This window comes from Tenrec ecaudatus, chromosome 18, assembly GCF_050624435.1.
Source record: "Tenrec ecaudatus isolate mTenEca1 chromosome 18, mTenEca1.hap1, whole genome shotgun sequence".
In the NCBI taxonomy this organism is placed as follows: Eukaryota; Metazoa; Chordata; class Mammalia; order Afrosoricida; family Tenrecidae; genus Tenrec; species Tenrec ecaudatus.
The window spans coordinates 62,691,347-62,709,273 of record NC_134547.1 but is presented as its reverse complement, the minus strand read 5'-3'; the positions used below and the strand labels follow the sequence as shown (position 1 = coordinate 62,709,273).

The 17,927-nt window shown below is 45.8% G+C and overlaps 1 protein-coding gene across 1 annotated transcript; it reads left to right on the top strand.

The window, feature by feature from the left end:
- Positions 1 to 11,689: 11,689 nt before the first annotated feature.
- On the top strand, positions 11,690 to 16,059 carry LOC142431458 (haptoglobin-like). The gene is made up of 5 exons (XM_075536402.1): positions 11,690 to 11,740; positions 13,092 to 13,171; positions 13,411 to 13,509; positions 14,206 to 14,280; positions 15,169 to 16,059. Exons 1-5 carry the CDS (start codon positions 11,736 to 11,738, stop codon positions 15,939 to 15,941), a joined length of 1,032 nt encoding a protein of 343 aa, XP_075392517.1. The 5' UTR covers positions 11,690 to 11,735; the 3' UTR covers positions 15,942 to 16,059.
- Positions 16,060 to 17,927: the final 1,868 nt, after the last annotated feature.

The following is a 17,927-nucleotide window of genomic DNA, read 5'->3' as shown; positions in this document are numbered from 1 at the left end:
GTGTGGTAGCATAGTGACACTGGTCTCAAGGGAGCCTCAAGCTCTAGCCATGCATGCACAGCATCATGGTCCACTGGTTGGCTTGGCCTACAGGTAACGCTGCATCTGGTTGAGGCAAAGGACTAGCTCAGGCAGCAGCACACTGGTCCATTCACCAGGGAGAACAAGAGGAGGAGGCCTGCCGCAGGAAGCCAGTTATCTTGGTTGCCTTCCAATCAAACTGTGACAGGCCAAAATCTGCCCGTATGTTCCTACGGGAGCCACGTTGCCACAGAAAACCTAATGATCACACATAGCTTCGCCTAAAATTAAAAACAAAACCCCAAATAACTTCACCTGTTGCTGGTACAATGAGAGCCATGTAAACCAATGGACAGAATAGAGAACCCAGAAATAAGTCCCTTTAACTACAGACAGCATCATTTGTTTGTTTGTTTTTGTTGTTGTTTTTTACTTTGGGTCTAAATACATTAAATGGGAGAGATGTTCTTCAGCAAATGGTGCTGGCAAAAGTGGGTTTCCATTTACAGAAGAATGAAACGGCCCATATTTCCATATCTTACCCCATATTAAAAACTAACTCAAGATGAATTGAAGACCTAAATGTTAGCTTTAGAACTATAAAGTTCAGCAATGAAAAAACAGATAAACTCAAGGGCCTTAATATATGACATGAGCAGACTATCAAATAAAACACAAAACAGAAGACAAAATAGATGACTAGGGCCTCCTAAAAATAAAGACACGTATATGCACCAAAATCATTTGATGCAAGAAATCCAAGATATATAAACCATTCAGAAATACTAATGGGAGTAATGATTCCCCAAGGGTATAGGAAGAGGTTGGGGAAAGGGGAAACTGATAGCAATGATGACTATATAACCCCACTCAAGGGAAACAAGTAACAATTGTAAGGGAACAGATACATTGGTTGGTGTAAGGTATGGATAAATAAATAAACGAAAATAAAATATAATAATGGTTCCTCAGGAGGGGGAGCAGAGGTAGGGGATAAAAGGGAGCTGACATCAAAGAGTTCAAGATGAAAAAATATTTTGCAACTGATGGTAGCAGAAATTGTACAATTATGCTGATCTAGTTGAATTATGGATTGTTATATCTGTAAGAGCTCCCAATAAAATGATTTTTAAAATTTCACCAAAAGCATATAAAGAATCCACAAAAAAGGGGAAAAAATTGGCAATGATATCATTGGACAAGGACTAATCTCTAAAATATATAGAAAACTGTAAAACCTCAACCAGAAAAGGCAAACAGTGAAATTATAAATGGACAGAGGACGTGAGCAGGCAGTTTACTAACATGCAATGCTCGCCATCACTAGCCATTCAAGAGATGCAAGTCAAAACGAGGCCGAGATAGCACCTTACACTGGCATTGATAGCAAAGTTAAAAACAAAGTCACAGATGCTGGAGCGGGTGCACAAAAACTGGAATCTCGGCGACGGCTGGAACTGTGAAACCGTATGGCTGCTGTGGAAGCCGTGCAGTGCTTCCTCAAACAACTGAGAAGAGACACGCCTGTGCCCAGCAACCCCACCACTCCCTCCCATGGAGAACCCAGGAGGAAAGTATGAGCAGATAGACAAGGGGTGCCCCACAAAGAACATGGAATATATATATTATTTTATTTTTTAAAACATTTTATTATTAGGGACTCATACAACTCTTATCACAATCCATACATATATCGGTTGTATAAAGAACATCTGTACATTCTTTGCCCTCATCATTTTCAAAGCATTTGCTCTCCACTTAAGCCCTTGGCATCAGGTCTTCTTTTTTTCCCCCTCCTTCCCCGCTCCCCCTCCCTCATGAGCCCTTGATAATTTATAAATTATTGTTTTGTCATATCTTGTCCTGTCCGGTGTCTCCCTTCACCCCCTTTTCTGTTGTCCATCCCCCGGGGAGGAGGTCACATGTAGATTCTTGTAATCGGTTCCCTCTTTCCAACCCACTCTCCCTCCACCCTCCCAGTATTGCCACTGACACTCCTGGTCCTGAAGGTATCATCTGTCTTGGATTCCCTGTGCCTCCAGCTCTTATCTGCACCAATGTACATCCTTGCAGACTTGCAAGGTAGAATTCGGATCATGATAGTTGGGTGGGGAGGAAGCATTTAAGAACTAGAGGAAATCTGTATTTTTCATTCCTCCCCTAGATCCCTCTGCAAGGGGATCTCCAGTGGCCAACAAATGGGCTTTGGGTCTCCACTCTGCACTTCCTCCTTCATTCACTATGGTAAGATTTTTTTTGTTCTGATGATGGCTTATACCTGATCCCTTTGACACCTCATGATCACACAGGCTGGTGTGTTTTGGGCTTTGTTGCTTCTTAGCTAGATGGTCGCTAGTTTACCGTCAAGCCTTTAAAACCCCAGATGCTATCTCTTGATAGCCGGGCACTATCAGCTTCCTGGAATATTTTTGGCCAAAGCTTTGTATTTAAATTAAAAAAAATATTTTTACAAAACAAACATCACCATCAAAGTACTGTCCATTACACTTAATACATTAGTCAAATAAGTGATTACGATTCCATTCTTTTTATCCCCCTGATTCCATTCCATCTGTTTGAATGGCTGACAGCACCTCCCTCATTTTTCCTTAATCTCTGCTATGCTCATCAAATTGCTAGCCTTTCGTGTCCCTCTTCATTTCCAGAAACAAAAAGAAGTTACACAGAAGGAGGGCAGATGAGTAAGTTGTGTGGGGGAAGAGAGGCATGCTGTTTTTGACAAAAACTAGTGCACTGAGATGGCTGCGTGAACAAGTGCATTGTCGTGGTGGCAAAACCAGTCCCTTGTCTGCCACAAATCAGGTCTTCTTTATCGTACACTGTTATGCTTTCTTTTCAGAGCTTCTAAATAGAAAGCTTGATTAACAGTCTGACCTGGTAGAATAAACTCCAAATGCCCTATGAGTGGACATTTTTGTTCATTCAGGCAGTTGACAGATGTCCAAAACAAGATTTGTCATCAATTGTAATTTCACCTTTTTTGAAATGAGAAAACTACTGTACACTTGAGATTTTTTTTTCTTTAAAAAAATCATTTTATTGGAGGCTCTTACAATTCTTATCACAATCCGTACATACATCCATTGGGTCAAGAACATATGTACATTTGTTATCATCATTCTCAAAACATTTGCCTTCTACTTGAGCCCTTAATATCTGCTGCTCATTTCCCCCTCCCTCCCTACCTCATGAACCCTTCATCATTCATAAATTAGTATTATTTTGTCATATATTACACTGTCTGATGTCTCCTCTGCCCTCTTCTCTGCTGATTCACACTTGAGTTTTTCCATAGTGCTGTCCTTGTAAGCTGTGTTCAACATCACAACAGTTTCTGTGGCATTTTCCCCTGAGGAGGAAACAAAATTTCTTAGCTCCACGCTGTTCTTTTAAATTGACCATCACAAAAAGCGAGGTTTGAACAAAACTACTTTTATGAAAAAATTCAGTGTGGCCAGAGAGAACCTTCCCAGGTGACACCATAGTGCACACTAACTCATAGTGAGCTGCTCTGATTACGTAGCAGGAAAAAAAGCATTCTGTGCATTTTCTCCACACACTTGTAAGGTGTCACTGTATTTAACTGTTGCACTTGTCAACTTTCAATAAAGCATATAAAATGTTGATAAAAAAATAAAGAGTTACAGTCTCCTAAAGTCAGAGGCAGTTCTACTGCCCTGTAGGGGGCACTCTGAGTGGGCATCAACTTGATGGCAGTCGGTCTGGCGCTTGCTTTCTCTCCGAGAGGGAGAAATTTCACGTTTCAGTTGGGCATATGTCATCACAGAACCAAGGCTACATTTTTGGCCCTTTTCGGTAGCTTGCTGTTGCCACACTGGCAACAAGTGACATCTTCGTGGAAATGTGTCAACGACTGAGAATGATTACTCTGCAAATAGCAAAGCCAACAGGCTTACCGAAGGTTCAAACTCAGGAACGTAGCTGACCTCACAATGTCAAATTAAACACTGCTTAGTGTGGCATGACGGAGAGAGACACAGTTCGGAGGTGGAATCACAAACAAAAGGTACACCATCCTGACGGAACGCTGGAAGATCAGGGAAGCTGGCAGTGGGATCACCCTAATGGGGTTTTTCAATGGTTGCTTGGAAAGGCTAATATGAGCTATTTGGATTGCTTCATTTACATACATGAATAAGTGGGGTTTGACAGGCGATCAAAAGGTAATTAACTTCAACCATTTCTTCAGGGCTGCTGACAGAATTTCTGACAAACTCTGTGTGAAGACCCTTCCTTAAGAACACGCTTGTCTTTAGGTTAGCCACAGAGGAAACTGTTTCCTTTGCTACATAGCTAAGTCTACCTAAAGGTCTATTGCGATGGCTGCAAGGGAAATGAGCAACGCTTTAGCCTTGGCTTCCTATTGTGCTCCACGAATCTTCGCAGGCAGGGAAAGTTTTTGCAAGGACCTTGTGGTTGTAAATGTGGGAAATGACATCAGTCGTTTGTCAAGTGCAAGAGGACACCAGGGCACAGAGCTGAGGGGCGAGTGTGCTGCAGCAGAGTGGGAATGGTCTGGAATGGGCACATGGCATCACGGATTAAACTGGGTCCTTCAAAACCTGTGTGTTTGGCTAGACCATAATTCCCAGGACTGTGATTGTCCTCCATTCGGTGACCTTATGTAATTATCTCAATTTTGTGATATTTGTTGGAATAGACAGGATTGGGGTTAGGCGTATCTTGAGTCCCAGCTTTACAAGAGTGTGTGACTCAGCTTTCTTCTTTACTCGGCTCCTTGCCTTACATAAGTTACAGTCTTGTTTTTTATAAGAGAGAAAAGTGGAAACAGCAGATTGGAGGCTTCTCACTAGTCCACAGAAAGAAGAGCCAGGAGTGAAGCATGTCTTTTGAAGCTGGGGTCCCTGTACTGAGACCCTCCAAGACCCAGGAGGAGACTGATGCCAAGATACATGGAGATCTCCAAGAATGCTGGGCCTATAGGTGTTGAGAACAGGACCTGCCCCTAGAGCAGTGCTTCTCAACCTGTGGGTGTCAACCCCTTTGGGGGTTGAATGACTCTTTCACAGGGGTCGCCCAATTCATCACAGTAGCAAAATGACAGTGATTAAGTAGCAACGAAAATAATTTTAGGGTTGTAGGGCAACCACAACCTGAGGAACTGTATTAAAGGGTCACGGCATTAGGAAGGTTGAGGACCACTGCCCTAGAGCCAAAGTCTAGCTTCCGCAACTGTGGGAGAATAAGTTTATTAAAACCATCCATGTGTGATATTTCTGTTATAGCAACACTAGATGACATGCGGGGGTGAGACTTCAAAGGGTGAGGTTCTTAGCAGCGGAAACACAATCAACTTGCAATCCTGCTAGTCAGGGAGAGGTTTCCTGGGTGTTGAAAACTTCCTTATTTGGAAAGTGCCGCAAAGGAAAGGGAAGGAGGTACATAGGTGTATGCAATCTGGCTACACCACCTGCCTCCTGTTAAATCACCAGGGATGACTTGGCGACTCTTGGAACAGCTGCCAAAGACAGTCAACTAACTGGCAGCCTTCATATTGTCACTTCAGTCGTAGTTATTTGAGAATGTGTAACCCTTAATGGATCCCCTGACGCTGTCCTGCCTCAGCAGGAGAGCATAAATTCTGAAGGCCCTGTTTGCAGGAGGCTGTGGATGGCAGTGAAAACCCAAGTTTACGTGCAGAGGCCCCACGTGGATTAAACTTCCATGGAGTCCCTTCTGACCATTGACTAGGGGAAACATCTTGCCGTCAGACAAAATGCATTGGAAAGTTTATTACTTCCACCCTTCTCCAGCCAGCCCAGGGAGGGACAGTCTCCCAGCCCAGGGAGAGACAGTCAGCCCAGGGAGGGACAGACTTGCTTGGGTGTGTTCTCGATGGACAACATTGGGTCTGCATAGTCCTGAGTTGTGCTCTGTCAATTGTGTCTGATGTCCTTGGCTGGAAGGCCCAGGACCAAACTTGTAAGAACTTTGATATCACATGAGTGTACGTGTCCCAGTCGTGGTCCTGTTCCTACTTTGGTAGTGCCACCGGAATCCCAGAGCACTTCATTGTGCTCATGAGGAACTTGTACGTGGATCAAGAGGCAGCTGTGCAAACAGAACAATAGAAAACTGTGTGGTTTAAAATTAGGAAAGGTGTGAGTCAGGGTTGTATCCTCTCACCACACTTGTTCAATCTGTGTGCTGAGCAAATCTTCAGAGAAGCTGGGTTGTATGAAGAAGAATGTGGCATCAGAATTGGAGGAAGCCTTCTTAACAACCTGCGATGTGCAGATGACATGATCTTGCTTGCTTAAAGCGAGAAGGAAATGAAGCACTTGCTGATGAAGATGAAGGATTGTAGGCTGAGGGTTACAACTCAAGGTAAAGATGACCAAAAGCCTCACAACTGGACCAATAGGTAACATCATGATAAATGGGAACAAGGCTGGAATTGCCAAGGATTCTGTCTTGCTTGATCTATGATCAGTGCTCATGGAAGCAAGCAGTGGTTAAGAGATCAAAAGACCTATTGCACTGGATAAGTCTGCTGCACAAGACCGCTTTAGACTATGGAAGAGCGAGGATGTTACTTTGAGGACTAAGGTGTGCCTGACCTGAGCCATAGTATTCTCCATTGCCTTATATGTATGTGAAAGTTGGACATTGAATAAGGAAGACGGAGGAAGACTCCATGCATTTGAATTGTGGTGCGGTGGAAGAATGTTGACAGTACTGTGGACTGCTAACAGGACCAACCGATCTGTGGTGGAAGAACAAAGGCCAGAGTGCTCCTTAGAGGTAAGGATGCAAAGACTTCATCTTACATCCTCTGCACATATTGTCAGGAGAGGCCAGTCCCTGGAGAAGGACATCACGCTTGAGAAAGTGGAGAGGCAGCAAAAAAGAGGAAGGCTCTCAACAAGGTGGGTTGGCACAGTCGCTGCAGCAATGAGCTCAGACCTAGGACTGAAGTGCATGGTTCTGTTGTGCACAAGTCACCGTGGGTTGGAGCCGACTTGGTGACACCAACAACAGCACCTAGAACTGTGTATTGATCCGCCACCCTTTACAAATTTGTGACAGTTTCCTCTTGATGCCCTTTTGGGCTCATGCTAATGGTCTCCCTCATCCGGATAATGTGTCTTTGTCTTTGTCTTGGATTTGTCCCACTTAGGACTTAATAAATATTCTCCTTAAACTACATTTGAGATTGGGGTCTCTTTTGTACCCTAAAACACACAATATAGCAAAAAGAAAAATGCAGTTCTTAGGGCCTGGGATCTGAAATGAATCACCCTGATTAGATCAGAGTTTCAGTGATATTTGAACTTGAAATAATCATTTTAAATACATACATATCAGGGAACCCACAGTGGTGTAGTGGCTTACATTATGACTCAATCAACACAAGTTTTTTTAAAATACATACCTTTTTATACATACACATTTGTGACTATATATATGAATGAGTATGGACAGCCCATCTTTAGCCTCCCTTCTTTCTTCCTTCCTTCCAAATATCCATTGAAAACCTACTTCATGGTGCTGGCTATGCTCTATGTTGGGGATAGAACTCAGGTAGCTGCATTTTCCAGCATCTTTATCAGAAGAGACAAACATAGACACCTGTCTAGGATCCAGGGAGCCACATCCCACAACAGATGAAATCCAGTACCTCTGCAGTGGAGGGGAGTCTCACTTGGGAGGAGTGAGTTGTTTGGGCTTAGCAAGACACAGTTGTGTGTGTGAGGACTTACCCGCTCTCCTGCCCCTCTTCTCTGAGAGCCTGTTTAGGCATGCTCCTTCAAACGCAGAGTAACATCTTAGCACCATTCCTTCTACAGAGGTCTGTTTTAGGACCAAGTAGATGGCTTGACTAACCCCCGTCACCTGGCTGGCACTCAGGGGTTGCCCAATGTTTGGTTGGCAAAGGTCCTTGGCTTGTTTCCTTGCCTATATTTACCTGCCAGGGTCAGCACACTCTTTGCCTGCTCATGACAGCTACTCTGTGGTGGTGCCCCCACCTCTCAGGGCCTGCACAGGGTTCCATGCCTGGCAGGTACCTGCACTTTTTCCTAGCATCTGGATTGTCCAGCTTGGGCCCTAGTGTAGTGTCTCCTCCTTCGCTTTGCCAGTATTTCTGCTTCCTTCACAATTTTAATCAGATGCACATGGATAGATACTTAGAACCGATATTCAAGACTTGGCTAATGTGGTCAGCAGCCAATTTGGTATTCCTCCCAGTTAAGCAATGTCTTAAGGCAGTTGACCTTAAAAGCCTCTCTAATGAGAACTCAAGCCTAACGAACATGAAAAGTCCTGTTAAGTCCATTAAACAGCATCTCAAGACACTGAAGGTCTCAGCCTGGGTTTGAATCCTGCCTCCTCTACTTAGTAGCTGTTACTATGTGGCACAGTGGTTACCAGTTGGGCTGTTAACCGCAAGGTCAGCACTTTGAAACTACCAGCCACTTCTTGGGAAAACAATGAGGCTTTCTCCTTCCATGAAGTGTTACAGTCTTGGAATTGGAACTGCACAGGGACAGTTGTGCTCTGTCCTGTTGGGTCATTATGAGTGGGAATCAATGGGGATAATTATCAGTGGGGATCACTCGATGGAAGTGAGTTTTGTTGCTGAGTTGGGGTTTTTGGTGGGGGAGGGGGTGTTGGTGTGCCCATTCATGAAAATGGGCTTATTCGATAATAAAGGGACCTGTGGCTTCAGGTATTGGAGAATTAAATGAGTAATCACACAAAGCAGTGGCCTGTCCCACAGTAAGTGCTCTCAAAGGGTCTTGAGGTGACTGCTCATTCTAAGGCACTTGGCAGGGCTGGCTCTGCTGGCAACTTTTGTGCCCTAAAGCCCCCATCCCACCCAGGAAATGAAGCATTCATTATGTGATGTTATGTATTTAGTCACCCCCCCACCCCAGGACATGAAGCACTCATTATGTGATGTGATGTGATGTGATGTGATGTATTTACTCTTTCTCCCCTGACTCTGACCTTTGTCAAGGGCAGAGGCTATGTTTATCTTCTGCTCAACTCAGCAAACATTGAGGACTGAGTGTGCCAGGCATTGCTGGGTATAGCAAGACGCGAATGCCAGCATGGTCACTTGTTTGTCTCAGATGGCCTCAGAGGCTATCTGTCTCAGCAACATAGGGTGAAGGGATAAGGAACATTCATATAAACTTGAGGAGCCCTAGTGGTGTGCTGGGTTGCACATTGAGTTGCTAAATCACATGCCATGCCGGCAATTCGAACCCACCAGCTGCTCCACAGGAAAAAGATGAGGCTTGCTTCTCCTATAAAGATTTCCACTTCTGGAAACCCAGAGGGGAAGCTTTACTCTGTCCTAGGAGGTCTCTATGACTCAGAATTGAACTTTTCTGAATAGTCAAGTTTAGGGGAACCGATCACAATGATCTACATATAAACCCCTCCCAGGAGTGGATGACAAAAAAGTGGGTGAAGGGAGATGTTGGTCAGTCTAAGAAATAAAAAATATAATTTATAAATTATCAAGGGTTCATGAGGGGGCATGAGCTGATACCAAGGGCTCAAGTATAAAGGAAATGTTTTGAAAATGGTGATGGCAACATATATACAAATGTACTTGACACAATGGATGTATGTATGGGTTGTGATACGAGCTGTACGAGCCCCCAATAAAATGATTTAAAAAAAAGACAGTGACCACAATAAAATTTCTAGTAGGTGAGAAAAAAAAATCAAATTTAATCTTGCTCTTTTCCCCTTACACCTTTGACCTGTGACCAAATTCATACCAGGAAAGGTGGGTTTTATTTGAAGTCCTGACAGATTATGTGGTTCACCATCTCATTGAAGTCTTTCCTGAGAGGAAATGGGCCGAGATTATAACACCTGAGGTTATGACAACTTGGTAGTTCCTCATTTGCACAGTATCAGAGAGGGTGCTGATTTTGAGCACCTCATAGAAGCTTAAGATATCAGCACCAATGGTACTGTGAGCACCTTCCCCCTGAAATCTCATTTGATGGTCTCTCCGTGGCTCAAGTTTGGAGGTGAGAGTTGTTGGCACGAAGGAAGGATGGCTGGTCAACATTGTCCGGATTCCCAGCACCGCAGGGCCTGTTTCTGGAGATCTTCTCAGAAGGGGTGTAATAATGAGAGTGTCTGTTTAATTTTCCTCATGGGATAAACTGGAATTTTGAACAGAACGTGCTGTCCTGAATCCAGCACTGGATGGTTCTCACCCCTTGGCTGCACATACCTCAAGGCCACAGCAGTTCACCAAGTCTGATTCTTAAGCTTGTATCTCTGAAATGGAGATGCAGCGAACCATCATGAAGAACTGTCCTCCTTTGTGGCTGGCAATTCTTGCCTTAAGTATCATTGGAATATAAATGATGATTAATGGGAAGTCAAAAAGACATCCTCAATGAGACAGTAAAGTGCCTGATACCTTAAAGAAGAACCTGTAAAGGATGCCGTCCATGGGCTCTTAAGTGCTGTGTCCAAGGCTGCTTAGCAGAATTTTTTCTTCCCTACAGTTTATAGCATATTAAATGGATAGCACATGGCAGTGATTCCCCAAGAACACACACACACACACACACACACACAGATATACACACTTGTTCTTGCATAGTTCATTCATTTTCACTATATATGTTCCCTTATATATAATAAATTATTTACTTCTATTGATAGTGTTGTTTTCAGTTATTTTGTTGGTTTGCCAATGCCATGATGAATATGTATCCCCAAATGATTTCTTTGTGCACTCTAATTTGAGGTATATTGGCTGTTATGCCCCTTAAAAGTGAAGGAAACAACCGTTTGTTGGCTTGCTATAAGTAATCTGTGGGATATCCAGGTGCCGACACTTGACTGAAACTTCTGCCTAGGTGGACTAGTTGCCAGACTCCTAACTAAGGAGAACCACTGCCACGGTGCAGACATGGCATCCATCGGTACCATTAACATCTTTTTTTTCTCCACACCTTTTTATTGGGAGATCATATCATTCCATAGTTCAACCACATCAACAAGCAGTGTTGTGCAACGGCTACCACAAATCAGTTCCCAGACATGCTCTTTCTCCTTGAACTCCTTGATCGCCTCTCCCCTGTCCTCTGCCCCCTCCCCACCATTAACCTCTTGGTTCGGTCTGTGTGAGTTGTTGAAAAGCAGTTAGAAACGACACAATGCACATCCTTCTTGCTGCTCTCAAGGTGGAGAGATTTTAGGGAACCCAGCAATGTTAACAGAAGGGAGGGGGAATGATTGTGACCAGGAAATGCTTTCTTAGCAAGTCCATCTGAACCACATTGTCGGAGTTGGCAGTGACCGCAGGGAGGATCTTTTTCTAGTCTTGAAAATTCTCCAAAACAAAGAGGCTGGTTCCTCCCCTAGTCCTTCCCAGTGGCTAATTTCAGGAAACACTTTGGCAGGTGCATGGGGATGTGATGTTGCCAGGGAATTTGGGGGATTGTAAAAGAACACTGGGGAAACACCAGTGTGAAGCAAGAGCTCAACCCCTAACAGGGCTGTTTTCTGTGGTTTTGTTCATGGAACACACCAGTAACCGTAAAAGGTCAAAGTTGTGTAGACACAGGAATTAGGAAATCCAGAGGGGTGGGTGAGATGCAGGAGGCATAAAAGGACCAGGAGGGGCCCCTCACAGCACTGCTCTTCCAGAGGCAGACAGACCAAAGATGAGGTGAGTCCCCAGCTTGGCCTCCCCCCGCTGCTCCCCACCTGCTTGAGCTTGTGCTCTGTGTACAACTTTTATTTCTATGACGGGTCAGGTATGGGAAAAGCCCTGAGAAGAGATGCAGAAAATGAACAGAGCAAATTGACTAAATTTCTATGAATTAGAAGGCTTAATGGTGACATTCTGTCCTTTTCTGTGCCTATGAAAGAGACTGTTGCTTTCCTGGGGGTCGGGGCTGGGGACTTATTTATTTCCCCAAACCCCAGGCCCACTGCTGTCAAGTAGATTGCAACTCCTAGTGTCACTGTAGGATATAGGATATAATTCCAGGCTGGACTCTGTATAGAAGCTGACCGCCACTTCTTTCTCTTGTGGAATGACAGCTGATGGATTCAAACCGCTGACCTTCAGGTTAGCAGATGGATGCATAACCCATGGTGCCACTGGGCTCCTTTACTTACTTAGGAGCAACTTTGTTTCTTTAAGCTTCTGAGAAGTGTTCACCTTTGCAAGGAGATGGCCACCATCTCCCATGGCATTTTCTATAGTTCTGTTATTAGCAGAGTTACAAAACCGTATTAAGAGAAAGATGAATAATGACATCTTTGAGGCTCTAGACATGCGGTTTTTCTCAAAATGAAAATGTACATTTTCAATGTTGAAATGTCTAGACTGAGCACATCATGTGAGTGAGCGATCTTTGAGTGGGCACCTGCTAGCTCCCTGCTTAGCTGTGAGGGGGCCCTGTGCAGTGCTCTCTACCGCACTCAGCCATTTATGGTCCAGGGAGCCATCAGCACTGGGGCACGAGAGACATCATTTCCTAAAGACAGAGCGCCACAAAGTAGCAGACACAAGTCTGGGGTGTGTTTCCTCAGCAAAGTCTTCTATCTAATTTAAAATACATCGTGTTGTAAATGACATAAGGTAGAAGGCTTTTTATTACAAAAGATATCAAAGCGCAGAGGGGACAGCATAAGCCCTGCCGTGCCCACCATCAAGGCACCCACGCCTGGTCAGTGTCTCTGCAGCCCAGCATGTAGGGAGACCTAGTGCTGGCGAGCTCACGTTACTGTCCATTTAGCGTCACTGGACTGTTGCCCAAAGCCGAGGCCCACCCCTGGACTTGCCTCCTTTCTTGGTGGGGCCTCTGGCACAGAGAGATTTTAGGGAACACAGCAATGTTAACAGAAGGGAGGGGGAATGATTGTGGCCAGGAATCTTGCGGGAAGCTGGGTGTGTGGAAGAGGGCGCTCACATTTCCATCATCCCTTGCTCTCTCCTGGCTGCTTTGGGGTGGGGTGTGTTGGCAAGTGGGGAGCCCAACTTTGTACTCCTCCCTGTCTTCTCTCTGCAGTGCCCTGAGAGCTGTTGTCGCCCTCCTGCTCTGCGGGCAGCTGTTTGCCGTGGAGCTCAGCACTGAGGCCGCTACTGCAGGTGGGTATTTAGGAAGCTGCGCATCCCCAGGACTACTACACTTCACTTTGGCCCTACCAGGTCCACACCCTGTTTTGGGGGAAGACCCTTGCTTGGTCCCTGAAACACCACTGGGGATACTGGCTCACCCGGTCCTGGGCTTACTTTTGGGCTGGGGGGAGGTGGGTGTACATGCAGCTTCCTCTCCTCAGACTTCTCATGGGTCTCTCGATGTACTTTTTGTTTCTTTTTCTTTGCAGATGACGACTGCCCAAAGGCGCCCGAGATTGAAAATGGCAATGTGGAACGTGCAGTCCGCTATCAGTGCAAGACATACTACAGACTGCGCACTGGAGACGGTAAGACCTAGATGAGGGTCTCTGCCCACCCCGCCACCTGCCCATTCCAGGAAGAATTAGGCCAACAGTGATTGGCCAGAAAGTTCACGTGTTCTCCCTGGAACCAGGAGACTCAGCGTCGAAGCAGGGTCTTACCCCTAGTAGCTGTAGTCCATCAGACAAATTCATTTTTCACAGTCTCGAGTCTGCTTTTGTTAGGGGGACGCCATGCCACACCCCTATCTAGGCGACCTACTAAAGGAGACCTGGTCCAAAGGACGATGATTACGATGCTAGGTAACCCTGACCTAGTGAGGACTATGTTCCTGGCCCCGTCCCAGGGCTTTACATTCACTTGCTCACTTAGCCCTCACAGCAACTCCATGGAGAGCGAGGGTTATGCATTTCATTTTGCTGATGAAACGGAGGCACTGAGGGGTTGAATAAATTGCCCAAGTTCAGGAAGCTAGTAAGAAGCAGGGTGACAACTGGGCCAGCGCTGCTTTTCCATGACTACAGGTCTAGCCTGCTGGGATTACAGGTACCTGTCATGGTTGGCTTCTAGCGTGAGGTTCTTCCCCATTCTCCCCTCCCTCCCACCCCCATCATCACCTTCTCTTGCTTCACCATATTTCCTCATTTTAAATATTTCTCTCCTTAAGCTTGGTCCAGACCTGATTTCTCTTTTGGCTCATTATTTCCTTTTTCCTTTTCCAGGCGTGTACACTCTAAACAGTGAGAAGCAGTGGGTAAATAGCGTCGCTGGAGAGACACTTCCTGAATGTGAAGCAGGTAGGATGCCAGAGGCTCAGGAAGTAGAACGGGGCTGGGAGTGGCAGGCTCAGGGTGGACAGGCATCTACCTAGATGTCCCAGAGGTGCACCCCTCCTCAGAGTACATGAGTGCCAAGATGGGGATAGTGGGAGAGCGGGTTGAGCACTTGCACAAGGAGTCTCCAGTCGAACTCACAAAGGACTTGGCCGAGAGGGTGGTCTGGGAGTTACTGGGCATACAGGGAACAGGGAGGTACAGGGAGACCTTCGGGCACAGACAGCTGTCTGGGAAATCTCAGGTCAATGGTAAAGCAAGTCCCAGAGAAAAATCCAGGGAGGAGATACCAAATGCTGTTACCTAGGAGAGGAGACAGGAGGTGGGAGATGGTTCTTGCTATGAAGAACCATTGTTCTGTCTCCCTCTTGAAACACAAGGTTGTTCTTCCCCTTTTGTGTTGCCCATGGTGCGGCTCTGTCCGCCTGCTTTCTATTCAATGCAACCCTTTAAAACCTGAGTACCTGCCAATGTTGGTATGTCTTTATTCCTAGCAAACCTAATGTTGGCATAGTCCTCTTTATTCAGAGAATGACCGCAGCGCCAAGACCTTTCAATGAACTAACGTCAAGGAATTGTGAGCATTCCTTGGTGTGATAAATTCTCTATAGTTCATCTGCTGGGGTTTCAAGGATCTCCCTCTTGTCTCTTTGGTTAGTTGTGAAAGCACACTAGAACTCTCACGTTGGAGATGTCAAGATTGGTAGAGTGCATATGAGCATTTCCAAGTCAGGAAAAGTGAGTAAGGGTAGTTTAGACAGTAACAGTGGCCAGTGATTTTCCCCCTCTCCCCCAGATTGGAAGACAAAAGGTACAAAATACTTCATGATTTTTTTTTGCTCTCCTTGACAGTATGTGGAAGGCCTAAGAAGCCAGTGAATCAGGTGCAAAGGATCATTGGTGGATCATTGGATGCCAAAAACAGCTTTCCCTGGCAGGCTAAGATGATCTCCCGCCACAACCTCATCACGGGGGCTACGCTGATCAGTGAAAAATGGCTGTTGACCACAGCAAAAAATCTCTTCCTGAATCATACAGCTGACGCACAACCGAAGGACATCGCACCCACTCTAAAACTCTACGTGGGGAAAGATCAGCTTGTGGAGATTGAGAAAGTGGTTCTTCACCCTAACTACTCCCATGTAGACATTGGGCTCATCAAACTCAAACATAAGGTGCCAGTAAATGAGAGAGTCATGCCCATATGCCTCCCTTCCAAGGACTATGCCGAAGAGGGACGTGTGGGCTATGTGTCTGGCTGGGGCCGGAATTCCATGTTTAACTTTACGACGCACCTGAAGTATGTCATGCTGCCCGTGGCTGCCCAGGAGAAGTGTGTGAAGCACTATGAAGGCAGCTTAGTCGCGGAGAAGAAGGAAGCAAAGAGTCCTGTCGGGGTGCAGCCCATACTGAATGAACACACCTTCTGTGTTGGCTTGTCCAAGTATGAGGAAGACACCTGCTACGGCGATGCTGGCAGTGCCTTCGTGGTCCAGGAGGATGATACCTGGTATGCAGCCGGGATCCTGAGCTTTGACAAGAGCTGTGCTGTGGCTGAATATGGGGTGTACGTGAAGGTGCCCTCCATCCTGGACTGGGTTCAGAAGACCATGGCTGAGAACTAATGCAAGGCCACTGGAAGCCTTTGCTGAGAGTAGGATTTCTCTCCGGAGGAGAGCAGACTGGATGGGAGGGGAAGGGAGGACACCTGGCCTGAAGCTGTGGGAGCCAGCTCTGTACTGCTGAGGCACTCAATAAACAGTGTTCTTTTGACTGTTTCTCTGCTGTTTTCAATCTTCCTTTTATAGGACTGGGATAGTCAAGTAGAGCCTACTGGGATAATGCAGGGGGGAAAAAAATCCCAACCTGGAAAGACTGAAAACTCTAAGAGATCCCTGAGATTCAGACGGTCCCACACTGGGTTTCAGGACTGACTGACCATTGACTGAATGCCAGGGCTCAGTAAGGTGTTGTTTTCCTTGTTTTATACAAAGGCACAGAGACTCTGAGAAGTGAAGCATCTTGCTTATTATTACACAGGGAAGCTGGGCCTTGAACTAGCTGAATATGAGTCCAAATATAAGTCCTGAGCGCTTTTCACTAGTGCCTTGTTGCCCCTCTGAAGCGAATGAGGCTGTTAAGGCAGCCCCTAGCTCAAAGTGCACGGACAACCCAGTGTTTTGACAGAGACAGCACCATTGTTTGGGTTGCAAGCACCAGCAATCCAGAAGACAGAGTAAGATGGGGTAAAACTTAGGGCCTCTGTACTTGCTTGGCCCAAATCCTATCCCAGCCACAAACAGGCTGAGTGCTTTCAGCTCCCTGGCCATTGGTCTCCGGACAATCTCTTAAACCTCCACCGGCATAGTATTCTGAGACTGCATTGAGAGTTAGAGTCTCATCTTCAATGGGGCTGCTTTTCTCACGTGGAGACAATTCACCCTTTACTAAGAGCCAATCAATGTAAGTTGTCTGAGTCTTTCATGTTATTGTTATTAATATCTTCCTAAAGGGCAGTTGATAGTTTTGCTATTAAGAGATGATGGTCTCGTTATTAAGTATCTTCCTGAAGACAGTTCCAGAAGTCTGGTACATAGGAAGCTCTCTTAATTGAACTCTTTCTTGTTCTAAGTTTTCAGTACAGTGACTCTCCAATATATCTTGCCAAAGTATGTTTCTTCTCAGGGAGTGAGATGGTACCTAATGCTCTGGTACCCTCACCAAAGTGTGGCCTCCACTGTAAAGTTCTTTTCACATATACCTCACGATCGATGGATGGATTTCAGCAGGTTAGAACAAATGGCCCAGTGACGGACACAGACCTCTGTGCTAGAAGGAGCATATTCAGAAACAGAAAAACCATACCCTGGGGAGCACCAGAAAAATGACATCGAATCAAACCACATACACACTTTCAGAATGCTGGCAGTGATGCCTTCTTCTCCAGGATGTGCCCGAGATTCTTGGAGAATAGCGTGATTTCATGAAGCAGATCCAGTCACTAACAAGGGGGAAACAAGAACACACTCGGCCTTCATTTAAATCCTCTTCCCTTTCCCCCTTGTGGTACCTTCTGCCCCTGACGGCCCCCACCTTTGTTTTTGACAGCACTAGCCTGGGCACAGCTCTCGAACACTCCCTGCTGTTTCCAGCCCCCATGCTCTCTCTTCTCTGGGGCCTCTGCTGAACTGCCCTCCCATATTCTGTTCCAGCTCCTCCTACTCTTAAGCAGCCTTCTCCCCACCCCCCTTTCCATGAGTCATTTCTATTTATGTCCCATCTAGCATAGAGCGAGGCTTTCGGCATGGACTTCACACAATGCTTATGGAGTAGAATGCAACTCAGGTAAGACCAGTACTGTAAATGGGACAAGATTCCTAAAGCCTACAGCGGGAGAGGACATAGGAGTTCACGCAGTCCAGGTCTGAGTGCGGCTGGGATGTGAGCCTGTACCACACATCAAACACTGTGGGACCGGGTCTGTAGCCAAACCCGAGTCACAGTCATTTAGGTCGTGAAGATAGTTACACCACATTTTCAGAGAAGCAGTCTGTGGGGAGTTGGGTCTAGAGTTTGCTCAGCAGCCCCATACTAGAGACCAGGGTTTTTCA